Source organism: Paroedura picta, chromosome 4 (assembly GCF_049243985.1).
Source record: "Paroedura picta isolate Pp20150507F chromosome 4, Ppicta_v3.0, whole genome shotgun sequence".
In the NCBI taxonomy this organism is placed as follows: Eukaryota; Metazoa; Chordata; class Lepidosauria; order Squamata; family Gekkonidae; genus Paroedura; species Paroedura picta.
This window is the reverse complement of record NC_135372.1, coordinates 102,168,930-102,188,720: the sequence shown is the minus strand read 5'-3', so window position 1 is coordinate 102,188,720 and position 19,791 is coordinate 102,168,930. Positions and strand designations below refer to the sequence as shown.

Sequence of the window (19,791 nt, the reverse complement as noted above, 5' to 3'; positions counted from 1 at the left end):
TCACTAGTTTAGCTCTTCAAAGAGTGATCTGTTAATATTTGGTAAGAATTTTTGGGTTTTATTCCACCATTTTCTATGGTATTTTACTTTTTGGATTTACTGGTTATACTTTGTTTCAACAATGTACTGAAACATACCATGAGCCATGATGAGACTAAAGCAAGATGAACAGTGAAATGTTCAGACAGATGCCTAAAAGGGTATCAACTGGGCCATGGCCAAGTGCTAAACATAAAAGAGCTATAACTGCCTTCTTCACTGAGACCCCTTTTGGCATCTGCCATCCTTGTGATTTTTTTCTTCTTCCAAGAAAACAAGTTATGATAGGCCCCTGTAATGTAAGATTTAAAGTGTTTCTGAACATTATATACAGATTCATTGAATAATGAAAAGCAAGAGACTTGGATAAGCATGCAAATACATCTACAGCTGAGGAGGAAACCAAACACAAAAGTTTCCCGCTGCACTGAGGTGCTTATCTGCACTCTGGAAATGTGGCAGATCTGAAACACTGATTTCTGATGTGCATGCTGGAATTGCTAGGTTCTCCAGAAAAACTGACATTTACTTATTTATTAAAATGTTTATGCCTTGCCTTGCCTTGTGGTTCAAGGTGGCTTACAATAATACTTAAAATATACTTCCAGCTAAAACATCCAAATTCCAAATCTCACTCTCCCCCTTTAAAGGATGCCTGCCATTCACACTCCCGCAAAAGCCCTAGCAAATAAGCAGGCCTTCCAGTGCCTCTAAAGGATCTCCAATAGGGGGTCACCTCTTCCATACCGCAGGAGCTACGACGGGAAAGGCCGGAGGACTGGTTGATACCAGAGGGGTAGGATAATTAACAAATGGCCGTCTGAAGACTGTACTTGGTGCACAGGGAAATATGGAAGATTACTTTTGTTTATCAACATAAATATGTAGTTAGTCTAACAGGTACCGGTTACAAAATCCTTCCATTACGTGAACAGAAATACAGAATTGAGCCTTTATTCTGCAAAGAGCAAATCAAGTGAAACTGAGTGTAATGATTCCCTGTTGAGGTCCGTAGGAGACCTGAAACTCATTTATATAGGCTTGTGTACTCCTCTGGACTGATAACACATTTTTTTTATTCTATCAACCCTTTTGTGAGAGCAATGCACAAGTCAGAAGGTGAATAAGAGAGATCTTGCAGCTGGGTAGACATATCTACACAAAGGGGGTTTCTTCCCTGTGTGGGCTTTTATGCTAATTAGGCCTGAAAGTTTCAGCACTCACATCTGAGCACAGCTGTGTACACACTGATGCAACCATTCTATATTCCTGCCAACAGAAAACAGCCCTGAGATCGGTTTTGTTTGAGGGTAATTCCTTATCACAGCCTGAAACAGTGAGGAACTACGGGGAAAAACCTTGGAAAGCCCTGGACAAACAGGACAGGTTGCTTTAGTTTAAATTGTGTTCTTTTGTGATCGTTCTGCCCCCTAGCCATAGTAAACAAGCAAAATGAACTGGTGGAGACTTTAAAACACTGATACCAAATACCCTGGGTTTCAAACATTCTAACCTTTGAAGGGCTTACAAAGTTGAAACAGCTTTGAAACAGCAACACACTTAGTAACAGAAGCCTGAATGCTATAGAAACACAGCCATATACAATGCTGCATACTTCTCCATTTATGTTTGCCAAAATGCTTATGTGCACTTATCCCAAATGGCTTGGATGAAACAGTGACATGATTAAACATCGTAAATAACAGCACCAAATAGAAAAGCCCTAACCCCCCAACCAAAAAAACCCCCAAAAACAAAAAGAGAGAGAGAGAGAGAGAGAGAATTGTCCTACTGAAACCAGGGCTCTAGCCAGGATACCATAAGCCAGGCCGAAGAGTGCCATTTTGCAGGCCCTGTAGAACTCTGATTTCAGCCGGCAACTCATTCCCCCAGATTGGAGCCAAGGCCGAAAAGGCCCATGGGAACCTGTGGAACTGCGTTCTTCCCCAGCTATTTATTTCCAGGTCAGGGCCAACAGTAACCCTGTGTAGAGTGAATTGCAGCAATCCAACCTGGAGGTGACAGTTGCATGGATCACTGTGGCCAGGTCTCCTGAGGCCAGATAGGGTGCTAGTACTTTCACCTGGTAAAGGTGGTAGAACGCCTGGTGCACAATCTTCATGACGGAGGCATCAAATACGGAGGCATCAAAGGTACCCCCCAAACTCTTGATGGCATGTGAAGCTGTGTCAGGGGCCGCCACCCTGACTGTCCCATGCGCCCTCCCACCCGAGTGATGAAGAGGACAAGCCCCGGCTGCAGCCACTCTCACATGCCACTCACAATGTCTGCCGCATCCCTGTGTTGTCCCTGTCCCTGGCTGGGTCAGGAAATGAGGAATTCTTCTGGCCCGCTGGCAGGACTGGCTGAGGGAGGGCCAGAAAGCCAGGCTGTGGGCACTGCGCCGAGGGACAAGGCTGGGAGCAACAGCCATGGCAACACCCAGGCCTGAGCTCTTCTGGGTGTCCAGAAGATGATAGGTGGGGGGGGAAAGCCAGGGACGCAAGTTCTTTATGTGTTTGAGGGAAGGCTTGGGGAAGGTTGATAAGGAGGTGACAAATGCAGGTTGAGGAGGAAGTGGAACCTGGGTGTAGGGCGGTTAACTGCCCCAGGCCTCGGGCAGAGAGGGCTGTGTGATTGCTGGCCCTACCCCCATCTAAGACCTAGCAACGACCTCCAGCCGTCCTTCCCCCACCAAGTTGGCAGAGAGCAGTGCCCAACCAAGAGGTGCCCCAGACCCTGACAAGCTGTTAATTGCATTTCATCAAGGCAGAGAAGATGTGCTTCCTCCACTGGCCTCTTCTTCCTCAGCCACAGAACCTTCATCTTCAAGGGGTTGTGCCTCAGGTGCCTAAATCAGAGCCATCCTGCCATGGCCTCCAGACATCTGGCCAAAGAATCTGGGAATGTATCTGGTAGTTTGTCCATTAAGTGATAGAGCTGGGTGTTGTCAGCATATTAAGTATAAGCTTTTGTGTGCATGCATACATCTGATGAAGTGTGCATGCACATGAATGCTTATACCCAGAATTAAACTTTGTTGATTTTAAAGGTGCCACTGGACTCAAACATTGTTCTGTCATTTTAGGTGGTTCTTTTTCTTTGAGCAATGTGTTTAATCCCACATGTAAAATACAGAAACAGTCAAACTTCTCTAAAAGTTTGAGGAAATGTTGTTGGTTGTTGCTGAACCCACAACAACCCATTTAAGGGAACTGCCTGTTGAATACTTTATCATGTGCCCAAGATTCTAAATAAGATGTCCCTGTCAGCATTTAACTTTAAATACAGGTCATGGGTTCTTTCAAACACTATTATCCTAACCCCGCCGCAGCGCCGCGGACTAAATAAAGCTGTAAGGGCTTAGGAGGAGGAGTTAGGGCGGGCTCTGTCCGGGATGAGGAAGGGTGTCGATTGGCCCCTTCCTCTGGACAGACCATCGGCGGGGCCAATCGGCAGGCACGAAGCCGATTCCCGCCCTGCCAACAAGGGAGCAACTGCGAGCCGCGCTGCAGTTGCTCCCTTGCTGGCGGCCTGACGCGGTGAGCGGCGCAAAGCGCCTCTCGCTGCGTCAGGCCGCCTGCTGAGGGCTCCCTTGCCTAGTGCCTGCTGTATTGTTAGTTACTAGTTACTAGTTGTGTATAAACTGGATCCAAACTGACAGGTTAGAGGGGTGGTTTCATGCCCCTTGGATTAAGGAAATATGCAGCCTACTCTCATACCATCCAGCTTGTCTGTTAAGATTTACCTCTCAAGCAGACTCTCTGTGAACCTGCATCCAGCGGTGAGGCAAGCAGAGATGGGGCATTCTGGGTGATGGCACCTAGCCTCTGGAATGCCCTCTTCCTTAAGGCTCACCTGGTGCATTCATTTCAAGCACCAGATGTGAAGGTCCTTCCCACTCAGACACCCTCTATAACCTCTCTCTTTCACAAAGTGTCTGGGTTACATGTAGGTCAAGCTGTCACCTGTTGCCATGACTCTACTTGTTTCTTTTCAAGTCTCTAAAGAGCCATGGCCATTCCAGACTTCAGGTCCTCTCTCTTACTCAGAGACATTCTCAGCCCCCTTTAATAACAGGCCTTCACTCAAACATCTCACTGAGTTACTGGGGTTGGTTGGTTCACACACTGTTCCTAGTACATGCTGCCACCATTTATTCATATCCTATAAATATATAGAGCCTGAGATCTTCACAGGTGTGCATGTTTGTTTCTTTCCCTGCGACCCACATTCCATGGGGTTAAACAAAACAATAAGTGAACTTTTATTTACAGTTTGAGCATGACACTAAGAAAGTATTTATTTGCTTCTACAAAAGGCTAGCCTAGAATCTTTCCTTACTTGTGCAATGACTTCAGGGTCCATGGGTCGGTGATTGTTAAAGCTCTTTGACCTTCCTGCAGTCACATTTTTCCGGATGTGGGGGCTGTCTATCCTGTTCTTCAGAGAAGCATGTCGGCTGAGGGAGTTGAGGCTGCCATGGCCACTGATAGAGCATGTATCTGGTACCTCCTTTGGAAGACTTTGGCTCATAATGGGTTGCGAGGAAGGGCGAGAACTTGCCACCGCTCCTGGCGGGCCTGGCTCTCCCAGTGAGCTAGGCAGTCCATGACTATCACTTTGACGGAAAGCTCTTCGTATGCTGCCAGACTCAGGTCTCTTTCTTTGCCTGTAATCATGAAAAAGCACAGGATTGTTTTGGTGTTGTTTTTGTAAAACAGCACCGTAACACAAACAATCCTAGAAAAGCAATGGGAGGTACTAATGTCACTCAACAGGTACCCTGAAGTAAATTCACTCTACTTGTAATAACTAGGTTGGTTTAACATTAACCACAAATATCTCAAAAGTGTTTCAAGTGCTTCAAGAAAAATCATACTCTTGACCTGGACTTCAGAGTCACAACTAGCAGTGTTGTGGAGCAAACTTTTGCTGGAGCAAAATATGACTTGGGTGTGTCACTCTTTCAAGTGTGAGCTGGATGAACCACTGGCCTAACACATTGCAATACTTCACAAAAACATTGCTAATTTCAAACTTGGTGCCACATGGTTGCAAACAACGAGCAAGGAATTCAGTCATTTGAAGGGAGAGGGCTAGATGGGCATGATTTTGCAATCCTGGGAAAATTCCAACACTTGACAGGAGCTAGTTCTATACAGAAAATATATAGCATTATGCTCATGTAATATAGCATTATATAGCATTATGCTCATATGGGGAAGTTATGCAACAGATAATAAGAGCCTGGAAATAATGCAGACACACTGGCAAGAGTGCTTTCCCAGCTTAAGATCACCTGAGACCACAATTGAAAACTATCAAAAATGATGGTAGATTCCAAAGTAAGGAGCATCTTAAAATATATATACACTAACCATTAACAGTTTTATGGTATAACTGAATAACACACTCATTCTGTGGGAAAATCATATGGCCCTATTATATTTCAATGGATACATTTTGCCATTCAACACAAGATTGTATTTTGTACAAAACAGAAAAGCAGGTGGTGCCTCTTACTTATTGATATTTGCTAGATAAATATCTGCAACATGGCTACCACTTGGGCAGTTGGAACCAGCCCTGGCTGTCACTTTTTCTTCAGGAGGCTCAGAATTTACTTCCACTTCAGATTTAGGGCTTGATCTTTCTGATGTGCCATCCTCCCTAGGAAAGAAGAAAGGTCACAACCTTAAGCTCTTAAATCTTCAACATACACCACTCTCATTTTTTCTTTACAGTGCAATACATAGGTTACAACACTCATATTACAGTACCCAATTTTGAGGGATCAAAGGCTGTGTGCTGTGTGATGCTTACAGCAGCCAAACTGCAATTTGTGTTAGATAAAGGTGATCCCAAGCAGTGGAAATGTATGAAGTTCTGACAACATGCAGGCAGCTAAAATTCACAAAGTTTCCTCTTCTGGAGAAGTAGGATTACACTGAGCCCTAGTTCTTCCAAGCACCATTCCCCAACAGTCTTAACATAACCTACGTGTCCTGAACAACGATGTACTGATGGGGTATCAGACCATCAATTCCGTTATGACGGCCCTCCCACCAGTCGTCAGAGGCCCGGTGATAAAGCAAGAGAGAAGCTCCCTTCTTGAAGGACAGCTCACGTGCCGTTCGGCCGCTGTAGTCAAATTTGGCTATTGCTTCGATGGGTTCGCATTCTACAAGAAAAAAATAATTATTTTTTAAAAAAATGAAAACTCGAGTTTATAAAAGGCTCACGAAGTTTAATCCAGAACAAAGTTTTAGTGGCACATTTAAGACAAGGGTATCTGAAAAAATGTGCGTGCACATGAAAGCTTATGCCTTGAATAAAACTCTGATACTCTTAAAGGTGCTGCTTCAGGCCAACATGGCTACCAACCAAAATTTAATTCAGTGCTCTTATTTTTTAAATAAAAGCCATGATGGAGAGCAAATGCAACACAGATCAGGTCAGCCAAAAACATACTATTGACACTTCCACAAGTTTGGTGCAATGAGCACAAAATGGTTACATCTATTTATTTGAACTGGGTTCATCAACAGGCAGTGTGTTCTGTTAATCCAGGCAGGGTTTCCAGGAAGAATCTAATCCTAAACTAAAAGAAGAATTACTCAGACTGTGGAGCCAGAATATAGACAGCTGGTCTTGAAGGCTGGGTGGGGCCCTATGGATTCACATGACCTGAAACCTAACTACTCTCTTTGGTCTCTGTGGGTGGAAGTACCTAGTTTTAGCCCACAACTAAAACCATCAGCATCGACTCATGTTGATCAGCCTGTTTTATAATCAATTATGGTATGAGTTCAATGAGCATCTCTCTGCCACCCTTCTATAGAAATCAAGAATGTAGTCAGAGGCTTGGTTCCACAATAATGTTTCTAGATGGAAGGATTTTAGTCCCACTGCAGCCTGAAATGGAAATTTTGGACTGCAGCTGGAGGGAGAGACAAGAAAATGGTGCTTCAGAAGCAGAGATCTCTCTGCCTGAATAACTATTCTGTTTGTCTGCAGTCCAAGGTGGTCTTCAAAAATGTGAAAGGTATATAAATGATAGCTTAGACACAGATTAAATATATTTGGGGGGGGGGGACTTACAAAATGGAATTGGATGCAACTCCCTGGGGAGAACACACCACACATACTGGGCAAAAGTTATATCAGGTTAAATAATTTACACTACAATCCCATGCAGAAGCTACCCCAGTCTAAGGCCAATGAAATCAGTAGAGTAACTCAGCATAGGATTGTACTTTTAGTGTATTACCTGGGGGTGGCATAAAGCACACAGAAACATACATATTGGTATATATAACTTCCTCCATACCATCAAGGCTGTTCCAAAAAGAAAGCGTGAGCAATAAAATGAGCATATATGAATAGCAAACTCTTCATCAAGTGTTAAAAGAATAATTCTGGGCCAGGAAGCAAAGTTGGTGCACTGGGAATGGAAGACCTCTGGTCTCCAAGATGCTTCCACAGGAACGTGGCTTGCAAGTTTCCACAATGTCATCCCAGGATCAATCTTGAGCCCAGCTTTTTCCTCCCTTCCTCTTTTTGATGGTAAATTCTGTTTAACTCTGTGGAACATACTAATCCTAACCCCGCCCGCGGTGCCGCGGACTAAATAAAGCCGTAAGGGCTTAGGGGGAGGAGTTAGGGCGGGCTCTGTCCGGGATGAGGAAGGGTGCCGATTGGCCCCTTCCTCCGGACAGACCATCAGCGAGGCCAATCGGCAGGCACGAAGCCGATTCCTGCCCTGCCGACAAGGGAGCAACTGCGAGCCGCGCGTAGCGTGGCTCGCAGTTGCTCCCTGGCCGGCGGCCTGACGAGTCGGAGCCGCGAAGCGCCTCTCGCCGCATCAGGCCGCAGGCCAGGGAGCCCCCGCCTTGCCTAGCGCCCGCTGTATTGTGAGTACAGCGGGCTTCATTACTAGTCAGAAGATATATTTGTGTTGATTTCATTTGGCTTGAAGGACCTTTCATTGTGCAGTAAGCCACCACAGAACAGCCAACCATTTTAAATTATTATTCAACAAAAATGTATGCTCATGAAGGATGTCCTTTCCTGGGAAAGATCAATGGCATTCTGGGCATCATCTCTCATGAAATATAAAATGAATTTGGAGCAAGAAAAGCCAATCAAAATTAACCCCCAAGGCTGCAGAGACTGGCCGAAGGCCAATCAACCACATCTGCTGGATTGAAACATTGGTAATGGATTTTCCAGTGACAGAAAGAGACAAAGATTTCCCCAAGCCAAGCATTTCAGAACAGTTTGCAGACAGACGGTCTGAGTTATCAGCTCACTCCAGCCATAGAGGTGCTTCACCAGGGTGACAGATCATTCACTTGTGTTTTTAAGCTCAGGATTTTTTTTTCAAGCTCAGACTCCTTGGACTGTACAATGAACTATTCTAGCTCTTTCTTTTCCTCTAACTTGTTTGATTTTCTGATGCCAGTGAATACATCCCCCCTCCTTTATAAAAAGTCTCCTTTCTGAGTTTTATTGCAAACAAGGGAACCATATATTTCATTAACAATTTCTTATTATGCCAACATCAGCAGGATTCTCAGGCTCCTTAACTTTCAGTGTTTCTTTCTGCACTTTGCTATTCAGTGAAACAAGGAACATGGGATATCAGTGCCTGCACTGCGAGGCACCCGAGGATAAAGATCAGAAGGAGCTACTATATACTACTTTATATACAAGAACTGTTTTCTATTAATTTTTCTCTCAGCAAACCACAAAAGACTCCAATATCATTGCAATTGTTGCCCTATGGAGCTTTCAGCACCTGGTATAACAAGAATAATGGAACTGTACACGTAGAAGCAAAGACCTTATAAACTGTCATTCATTTCTGTGCCCGATGGCAGGATCCTGTCAACATAATCAATGTATAAATTCTTTATCAAAACTGTCTGAGACTAATTCACATTCTCCTAAGGGCCTGCCTAGTTCTAGTATTGCTTATGTGTTGTAATTGAATTTTATAATTTTAACTGTATTTTTAATTGTTTAAATGTTTTAATATTCTTATGTTCAGTGCCTTGTGGACAGAAAGTACCCTGGGTAGAAAGGTGGCATGTTATCAAGAAATAACAAACAATATGCTTACAGCTTATATAAGTGAGCCACCAGGATGCTACAAAGGGAGATCAGTGTTTCAAATCTAGCCTAGTCATGGTCAAACAAAATGTATATTATACTTTGCTAATGAATCTGATATTGAATAGATCCTAATGCTAGCCATAGAAATGAAAAATCTTGATGGATACATTAAGCATATCACCAGTGGCCAAGAAAAAAAATTAACTCATCATTAAAGTATTTCCCTTTGGAAATATAAGAGTAGAACAGCAGCAAAACACAATAGAGGGCAATTGACCTCATTAAACAGCATGAGAATGAATGTTGGGAATTGTAGAAGACCAAAAGCTTTAAACAATATTTTATCCATTTTGATCCCACTTTTAGACTTCGAAAATCTCTATTATGGCACCTTAAAAGCAATTCACTGGAATACTTTTAAAGAAATCAGTAAAATATTAACACCAACATAGCTATTAGACTCTTCCAGTTAATGAATAAGGTAAACAATTTATTATGACTTATTCTAATTCATCCAATATGTTTACACTTTCTTTATATTCATATCTACTTGGTGATCTAGCTATAGATAGGTCTGAAGTAGATTAGTTCAAAGTCATATGAAATTTTGCAGAATGTATTCAGCAATTCATCCCCTTTCAGAACCTGTATCTGAAAAGCAAAGTGGAATGGTCCTAAATTGGCAGAGGCTTGTAAGCACACTTGATGTAAACAGAATTACTTCCAATGTTGTACCTGTACACACACCTCAGAAGCAGTGACTGATGATATAAGCATTACCTATCAAGTCAAGACAAATTCCCAGTCAGTGAAATCATGTTAGATTGTCCAGTGACATCAAATGTTTATTCATGTACATGTGTACCAAGTCCCCCCTGAGTGCAGCCATTGTTCTGAAGATGGCATTTCGCCGTCTCATCCTAACTCTGGCAAAAGCTGGAGTTTCCTAACCTGGGCAGTAGTACTCACCATCATCACTTGTGTGGTGTTCAGTGGCCATATCCTGAGCTACATCTTCAGTGGAGGCTGTCTCCCCATGAGGACTTTCACTACAAGACAAAGAGGGAGTTACAGTGGAAGGATGTTTATCTGTTTTGATTTTTCCCTTGCTGTTACTTCCGTGACAGAGGAAAGCCAGAGAAATACTACACAGGAGTTTTATAGAATGAAGGAAAGAGGAAGGAAAGGAGGCAGCAACACACCCTACTGGGCATTATGAAAAATATGGAAGTAGTCCACTCACTGGTAAAAACCAGTGCCAGCAGTGGTGCGCTGTGTGTGTGCATTTTGAATGAGGATGCTTTGGTTTTAGCTATTATAGAGAATATTGCTGGGTAGACCAATGTTGCATCTGATACAGCATGCTATTTCACATAGTGGCCAAACAGTTCCCTTGGAGAGCCAAACAAGCATGGCATAGAGGTGAGATCTTCCTCTGATGCTGTCTCCCAGCACCAGGTATTTAGAGGTTTGCTGTCTCTGTATATGGAAAAACCCTTCAGTAAACACACATGCCGATAGAGGGCTTCTCCCCGCATAGACTCATGTTCCTCTGCAGATCAAGTTGGCCTCTGGCCACAGCTCACTCCACCTGCAATCACAGAACTGGAGCCAGGTCAGTTCAGCACTGAGCAGCTGGATCAAGATCCTCCAGATCACCTCCTTGGCATGACACCTCTGATGATCCACCACTCTCTCTGCTGACCTCTCCAGTTCCCGCAGTGATTCTAAGCCATACAGCCTTCCCAATGGTGCTGGCTTCTTGCCCCCCGGCCGCATCCCAGGCTGGCTCTGCCCCTGCTGAACCAGGAATCTTGACCCCTCAGGCGACCAGCAACTCAGGGAAGGCTTCAGCGAGACCACTTGACCTGTATCTAGATCTTCATGCAGGCTCAACCCACTGGAAAACCAGGGGATAGGCGACTCTGGGCTCAGTGCTCCATCTGAGTCATTCAGGGCCCTTATTCGGGGAAAGAGGACCCAAGGGGAGGAAATGGGCTGGCGAGGGGCAACGGTCTTCTGGGTCAACAAACCTCTACACTGTCCTCCCCGGTAAGGCTGTGTCGATGCCTCCCGGCCAGCTATCTCCACTCTAGCCTCCACATCTAAGACAATTCCATTGCCATTTTTGTGCTGGCAATCACAGTGATTAGATCCTTTTTTGTCACAAGTATCTTGAGTCAGGCTTCTCCAGCATAAACAGTTTCATGACTGTAAAAATTGAGAGTCTTGTAGTATAGGGTATAACCCTGGCCTAAACTATGGATAATAACAGAACCAGAGAAAACTGATTCAAAATGTTTTTTTAGAATCCCAAAGGATATTGAGAAAGAAGAAAAAAACTACAAAGGGAAATACAGAAAATGTCAAGACACAGATGGAACATTCTTCCATATGTGGTGGACTTGTAAAAAAGTAAAAAGATACTGGAAATAAATACACGTAGGAATGCATAACATATTAAATTTTAAATCTGCCATGGAAGCGAAGAATATGCAATTAGGTATACTGCTGAATAAATTAGCAAAATCTTTGGAAGAGATATTCAAATATATGGTGATAGCAGCTAGAATTATCAATGCAGCAAAATGGAAATTAGATGTCTGGGAAGAATGTGAAAATAAACTTGCTGTTTATGTAGTAATCATGAAATTAAACTTGCTGTCTATGCAGTAATCGTGAAATTAACAACCTATTTGAGAAACAGACCAAATACAAAATCTGAGGAGAGATTGTGTGTATTATGCAAGCAGGAAAAAAATTTAGAATGAGAAACGCTTTAAAAATTGTATATAAATGTATTGCAATGCAGAAATGGAATGAGAGCAAGTTTTGAATATAAATATATAAGGAAGCAGATTTTGTCTTCTTATGAGATATATAAGACTTTCCTTTATAATGAAAGTTATAGCGAGTATGTGGAAATGGCAAAATACGTAATATTGAATACGTACTGATAAAGCTAATCATGTAGCTGTAAAATAGATGTTATGAAATTTAAAATGTTGAATATAAAAGTACTCCAGCAAAAGTAAGAACACTGTATTTTATAGATGATGTCTTAATCATTAAAATGAATGGGATATCAGGGGAAAATATGTTCTGTTTTAAAAACCATGTTATATATAATTTCCCTTGATATATATAGTTACATTATACAATCCCTCATCTTCTTTTTGTACCCCCTCTATGCTATTACTTTATTTTTCAAAATAATATATCTTATATAAATATGGATTTTAGCAGAACTAAATAGCTTCTGAAGCAGTTTTTCACAAAAATTTTGCATACAAAAACCAGGAGAACGCTGAAGTATTGGGTATCTTTAATGGTTCTCAGATTACATTCCTATTATTTTAGAATCACCCTTAAAACTCAAACTGCTGAAGTAACAAGAGGCTTCATTTCTCAACCTCCTTTCCAGCTGAGATTTCTGACTGATATTCTGCAAGCTTCAGACAAAGGTACTAATAGAAGCCTATTATTATAGTTTTATTGTCCTCTGTAACAGACTTTTGTGAAGACACAGGCAGAAGGGGCAAAAAAGAAACAAGGGACTTAGTCCCTGTGTTGAGCATAATGTTGAGGAGGGAAGGCAGAAGGGGTATTTTGATGCTCTGTCCATTGATGTTATCTAATGATGCATCCCTCCCTTTCAGTACACAGTGGGTAAGAGCAAATGGCTCCCTTCCCTGCTGCAAAAGACCCCCCTTGATAAAGATGGGAGCTGCTCCAACTGAATTGTTTGCAGATGATGATTTCAGGCTGAATGCACAGCCAAGGCCTCCTGTGTGCTGGGCTAGAGAGAAAGAAGCTTTGCCTTTTCTTGCCTGCCGCTGCCCCCATAAAAACAAGCTGTGCTACAGCTCTCTTGATTCAAAGGCAATCAACCTTTTCTCTGCAGCAAAGTCATTCAGGGCATGCAGAAAAATGAGAAGAATGTCAGTGATGAATTCAGGCAACATGTCTGTTGAGCAGCTCCCACTAGCACATTAAGGCAATTATCATAATGTCCAGTTTCATGGCTTGGTCAGACTGTATTAGTTTCCTTCAGCAAACAAAGCTCACTTGTACCAGCTACTTTCTGAATACTCAGGGCCCTATATTTAGGATGGGAAAACCTGCAATACTCCAGAGAAAACTAGAGCAGTTCTGTATTGGCATAACACACATCGATAAAGCAGGATAATTCCTAGGGTCCGTTTTTGAAACTGGAACGTGATACTATTGATGACACACATGGTTTCCTAATCAGTCTCTCCTCCCTCCACTTGTCACTTTGTGCTTCCTACCGTACCAGTAATCCTCAGTGCTTCCGCCCCTGGTGTATACAGGGCCTTCCAGCTCCCTGGGTCCTGGGAAGACATTTTCATGCTGGATGATTATAGCTTTGATCAGCTCATTGACGTGAGCTTGGCAGGAGACCTGATCATGGCCTTCAGGCACTGACATCAGTGTGGGTCCAAAGCAGATGGCTAAGTTGTAGGGATCCATCATGTTCTCTTCACTGAACTGTGATAAACTGAGGAAGACAGAAGAGGAGGAGGATGCTGAAGACAAATAAACAACACCAACGACTACTCTCAACAGGTAGGACATTGCATACATGGAAAGAGGATTAAGTGCTGCATTGTCAACTTTTCAAGCATAATTTAACAGGGGTAAATATCCTTTTAAAATGATCATTATCTAAAGCTCTGAATGTATTTAGTGAAGGAAATGGGAGTTTTTCTGAAAGCAGAGTTTTGAATTAAATTCAGTTGTGCTTATGTGGAAGGTCTTTCTCAGACACAAACAAACAGAATGCATATTCAGAGTATTTTCCTGCTGGTTAACACATTCTTTTCTTTAATAAACAGCCAGCACTTTTTCCATCTTCTGAATATCCCTTCAATTAACACATAGGACATTTGTAATAGGTGGAGGAGGGGGAGAAAGTGTCACCATCACATTCCCTTTTAAGGAGGTTTAGTCCCCATGCAGATTTCATTTTGTTGCTGGAGATTCATTTCTTGGCATTTTGTTTTGCGCACCCTGCCTGGATAGCAGCTGCAGCAACAAACACCTTGTTTGCTGCCAAGAAACAAATGAAAGTGTGACTGAACCATGGTGCCCTGCAGTTCACAGTAGAAGGCTTGCAAAGAACCTGGCAACCAAAACACCCCTCCGACTTTTTCCATTTGCACCCTTCCTCAGAGCCAAAGTTCTCTTCCTTTCAGCTGCCCAAGAATTGCTGAGAATGCTAACCCCCCCCCCCCCCCGTCAGCATGCAACATATCATGGCAGCCACTGAGCATGAGTCAGTGTGACACAGTGAAAACATCTAAAGTTCAATGAGATTCAGAGGGACAGCTTTGCTTTGAAAGGACTGGCAACTGTCACAAGATGATCTACCTTTTGACTGTTTTCTAAAAAGCTCAGTCTTTCACTGGCAACAGCCAATTCAAAGCAATGTTTTAAAATATGTAGCACATGGGCCCTGGCATCTCTTATGTCTGTGAAAGCCTACTTGGGTATTATACCTTGGTACGAAGATCAGGGGGCACGGTCAAGGCTAGGGTTTTGGGCCACCATTCTGCTGTTTCCTTTCTAGAATAGGCTCATCAGCATCTAAGCTTCAGCCGAAAGCACTGCAACACAGTTCATTTGATGGGCTAATTTTCAATGGCCAGAAATCAACTTCTACCTAGGAAAAGGTTCTGTGTCTACTGATGTTTAATTGGACAGTTGGCCATTAGTTTTATATAGTGATTTCCTTCCAAAACTTAAGAGGTGAATTAGGCTAGTATTCCAATACAGGCATGGCTATTTATTTAACTAGAGCAGCCTTTCTCAACTTTCTTACCATTGAGAAACCCCTGAAACATTCTTCAGGTTTCAAGAAACCCCAGAATATGTACAAGCATGCCAAATATGGTTGGGAAGCATAGTTGTGTACACACCCACCTGGGGCCCCTCCCCTCCAGGCCCATCACTGGCCATTTTGGGAGGGGAGGACACGTCAGGTCAACATGGCCATATATGGTCATATCACTTGCTAAGTGTTTAACACATTAAAATATTTAAAAATTAATTAACTCCTACCCTTTTAGAGAAAACCTCCAGGGCCATCAAGAAACCCCAGGATTTGATGAAGCCCTGGTTGAGAAAGCCTGAACTAGAGAAGTGAAAGGCGGGGTTAGATGAGTCACAAACTGGGATCAAGAATGCAGGGAGAAATATCAACAACCTCAGATATGCAGATGATACCACTCTAATGGCAGAAAATGAAGAGGAACTAAAGAGCCTGTTGATGTGGGTGAAGGAGGAGAGTGCAAAAGTTGGCTTGAAACTCAACATCAAGAAAACAAAGATCATGGCATCCGGCCCTCTCAATTCCTGGCAAATAGATATGGAAGAAATTGAGGTAGTGACAGATTTTATTTTCCTGGGCTCCAAGATCACTTTAGATGGGGACTGCAGCAAAGAAATTAAAAGACGCTTGCTCCTGGGGAGGAAAGCTATGGCAAATCTAGACAGCATCCTAAAAAGCAGAGACATCACCCTGCCAACTAAAGTGCGTCTAGTCAAGGCTATGGTCTTCCTAGTTGCAATGTATGGCTGTGAAAGTTGGCCATAAGGAAGGCCAGAATTGAGGCTTTTGAACTCTGGTGCTGGAGAAGACTCTTGCGAGTCCCTTGGACTGCAAGGCGAACAAACCGGTCAGTCCTAGAGGAGATCAGCCCTGACTGCTCCTTAGAAGGCCAGATCCTGAAGATGAAACTCAAATACTTTGGCCACCTCATGAGAAGGAAGGACTCCCTGGAGAAGAGCCTAATGCTGGGAGCGATTGAGAGCAAAAGAAGAAGGGGACGACAGAGAATGAGGTGGCTGGATGGAGTCACTGAAGCAGTAGGTGCAAACTTAAATGGACTCCGGGGAATGGTAGATGACAGGAAGGCCTGGAGGATCATTGTCCATGGGGTCGCGATGGGTCCGACATGACTTCATACCAAACAACAACAACAGAGACATGAGCTATTCTTCAGCACCTCACATTTCGATACAGAACCAAACTCCTTCTCAAAGCCAGGATGCTTCTTGTTTTTGAATCTCTGCAGAATGATTTGTAGAGATATTTACTATCTGCATTGGGAAAAACAGATTTCTTGCATGATCGTATAAATCCTACAGTCTTCTTTTTCTGATCAAAACTGTCATTTGGGCTTTTTAGGGTATTAGTTAATGATTAAACACAAAACAGAGTGGTTAGATGCCAAAAAAAATCCCTCTTGAAACTCACACTTTCCAGTCTACTTCTATGAATAATGAGACATTAATGAATGCTGAAGCAAGCATTCACATCAGGCAGCATCTGAAAAATGGGAATCCCAAGGCATGGAAGAATTTCTTAACACTGTTGTGAAGAGCTTCTATTCCTGAACAGCAGGAAGTGTTGAAGGGTGGCAGAACAATGGCATACTTTGTGAGTGGATGTCTTGGAGCTTTCCCCAGTTAGAATGAAGGCCCTGTTGCTATCCACTGTAGCACCAGAGCAGATTTAAATGTATGAACTGCTTAATTTGAACAACAACAAATCAGTGCTCTCAAGCTGAAGGCTACTCCTGAAAAGGAAATTTAACAGGATCTCAACTGAAAGCCAAATAACAAAGACCTTGATGGTGTTTACAAACAGAATGATACCTGAATCCGTAGGCACACCCACATGCATTGCTTTGCCGTTACATATCTTTTGCAGAAGTATAATGCAGTTGGCAAAATATGCATATCTAGTACATACAAAGTGACTGACATTTCTTGCAGTGAAAATACAAGTGAGATTTAGAGACAAGATCAAGCTGGAACCTGAAATAGCACAAACATGCTTTTAAAATAAAGAATCATAGAATCACAGAGTTGGAAGGGGCCATACAGGCCATCTAGTCCAACCCCCTGCTCAACGCAGGATCAGCCCAAAGCACCCAAGAAAAGTCTGTATCCAACCTTTGCTTGAAGACTGCCAGTGAGGGGGAGCTCACCACCTCTTTAGGCAGCCTATTCCACTGCTGAACTACTCTGACTGTGAAAATTTTTTTCCTGATATCTAGCCTATACCCTGCCCTCCTCCAAATGACAACCTTTCAAATACTTAAAGAGGGCTATGAGTACAGAATATGAGTTCTGTACGCATGTGGACACAGACTCATGAATGTAATGAATGTAACTCAATTGATTTAACCTCATACAGACAAAATTCCCTTATGACGGTGGAAGAACCTAAATCTTGGAAGAAATAGTAGAACAAATGGATACGAATGGCAGCGTACACTGTTCAGTGGCCTTTTTTGAGATGGCTGAACAAGAAATTATTTAATGCTACACTCTTACCAAATTTTTCTGCAACCAAGGGACATTTCTGTCTAGGGAAATGTCTAGGGAAATTTTTCTGCAACCAAGGGACATTAGGCCTAGGGAAAAACCACTGGCCTGATCATGAACAATGATCTCAACAAGTATAAAATGTGGCACCAAAAGCATACCCTAAAGCTTGCCTCCTTATGCCCCCCCCCCCCATAGGGCTTTTTGCTCTGCAAGTATGAATCTGCTGGTGGCCCCTGACCTCCAGGAGGATTGACTGGCCTCAATCAGGGCCAGGGCCTTTTTGGTTCTGGCCCCGACCTGGTGGAATGAGCGCCTGGAAGACCTGAGGGCCCTGATGGAGTTGTCATCATTCCGCAGGGCCTGTAAGACGGAGCTCTTGCACCAGACATTTGGTTGAGGCCAGATCAGGAAGATGAGGTTCCTCCTTAAATAGGCCCTGTGGGTGACACTGCCTTAATAACAGGGTACAGTCTCTCTCCAAAGGATAACGGTGGCTACTGGGGATGGATTGGGGAGGGGGTGAGGTTTTAGACTCTTTCCTGCCATCTTGGTTATTATTATTGTTGAAGGGTCATATTGTATTTTATTATGAGCTGGACTGGCTTCCAGGAGTGGCGGGGATAAATCAAAATATAAATAAATATATACATATAGAAAACAGACTGCATTCTGCTGTAATTCATAGCAGATCCATACCAAACATACCAAAATTGCAACAGTTGAACATGACAACTTGTGAGTAAATCTAATTCAGTTTCAGAATGATGGACGTCCCAGGGCTGAACAAAGACATAGGATTCTCATCTCACACAGCCACTAAATTTTCTGCCCCCAAGCATTTCCCTTCCACCCTAATCAAGCTGCTTATGATGTCCTTAGTACCATTAGATCCAACAATTGGGTTTGTTGATGAAAAAATTCCTGGCAGTTTAATAGGTATTAATTCAATATGTGGGTTACTTGTGGGATAACTATTCCCGCCCCCCTGTGGATTTAGCGAACTGAAACCATGTGAATTCTCCAGTCTGACCTGAAAGATGACAGTCAGCTTCAGATGGGTAAAACTTGAAGGGCCTGTTTGTGGAAGATTTTCTGCCTCTCATCTCTGACCCATCACACTGCACTTGTGCACTGCCTACTCGAATTTTCTCTAAGGCTATTGTCCCCTGGTTTATCGCCCCCGAGTTCAGCTTTTGGGAAGCGGATGTTTCCCCGCTTGCCCATAGTGTTGTGATGCACTTGTGTACCTCCAGGGGTTTCCCTGGCTTTTTTCAAACCCGTTTTGACATTCTCAGAAAATCAGAGTAAAGTCTGGATGGCTGCTGTGTGGGTGGGAAAGTTCAGATTCTCTGGCCTCCGTGGCAGCCATTTTCTCTCCCTTTCCACAGGGGAAGCGTTTTAATTTTTTTTAAATCAGCATTAGAATATTGTTATATCAATATAGCATTGTAATAATAAATATAGTGTGTTCTCCAAAATCTCAGTTTTCATTTAAAAACAAAACATCTAACTCTCCCCCTGTTGGAGATACAAGATAAAAAGGCATATCTTCACAAGGGAAGAAGCTATTTACTCCCCCCCCCCCCTCCAATGAGAGTGGACTTTCAGGTCAAAGGTTCCAGATGCCTTGGCTGAAGCTGCCTCAGAAGCAATTATTTCCTCCTCCCTGTCTCAGCTCTTTCAAAGAATGCAGGTGGGCACCAGCCTTTGTGTGACAGTGACATCTTCTTGCATGCACAGCTGCTCCAGAGGGATATCAGACAGAGAAACTATTTTATTTTAATAATTCTGTATTTGTATGCATGGGGCATAAATTAACATAAAATCACTGGTTATTTATAGGCTTTTTATATTTGGAAGCATTAACTAAGTAAGAACTAGGTGCATGGGAATGAGATGTAGTCCTGCTTTTCTCTGTACAGAAGACAAAGAGAACTCCACATGTACATCTCAAAGTAGCCAGCTTGGTGTTGTGATTAGGAGTGTGGACTTCTAATCTGGCGAGCCAGGTTTGATTCTCCGCTCCCTCACACGAAGCCAGCTTGGGTGACCTTGGGCTCGCCACAGCACTGATAAAGTTGTTCTGGTTGAGCAGTGATATCTGGGCTCTCTCAGCCTCACCTACCTCACAGGGTGTCTGTTGTGGGGAGAGGATAGGGAAGATGAAGGAGTTTGAGACTCCTTCAGGTAGAGAAAAGCGGCATACAAGAACCAACCCTTCTTCTTCTTCTAGTGTGCCATGAGAAGGTTATGGCAAAGTTCTCTGTGACA

General features: G+C 43.1%; 1 protein-coding gene across 5 annotated transcripts in view; it reads right to left on the bottom strand.

The window, feature by feature from the left end:
• The window catches only part of SRGAP2 (SLIT-ROBO Rho GTPase activating protein 2), a 217,083-nt gene that overhangs the window by 9,420 nt on the left and 187,872 nt on the right, over window positions 1-19,791 (bottom strand). For all 5 annotated transcript variants that reach the window (XM_077334775.1, XM_077334777.1, XM_077334778.1 and 2 more), the window contains 5 exons: window positions 13,457-13,681; window positions 10,129-10,208; window positions 6,043-6,223; window positions 5,566-5,712; window positions 4,384-4,711 (listed from right to left, as the gene is read on the bottom strand). In XM_077334775.1, the coding sequence (XP_077190890.1) occupies window positions 4,384-4,711; window positions 5,566-5,712; window positions 6,043-6,223; window positions 10,129-10,208; window positions 13,457-13,681 (961 nt within the window). The remainder of the gene's footprint in view (window positions 1-4,383; window positions 4,712-5,565; window positions 5,713-6,042; window positions 6,224-10,128; window positions 10,209-13,456; window positions 13,682-19,791) is intronic.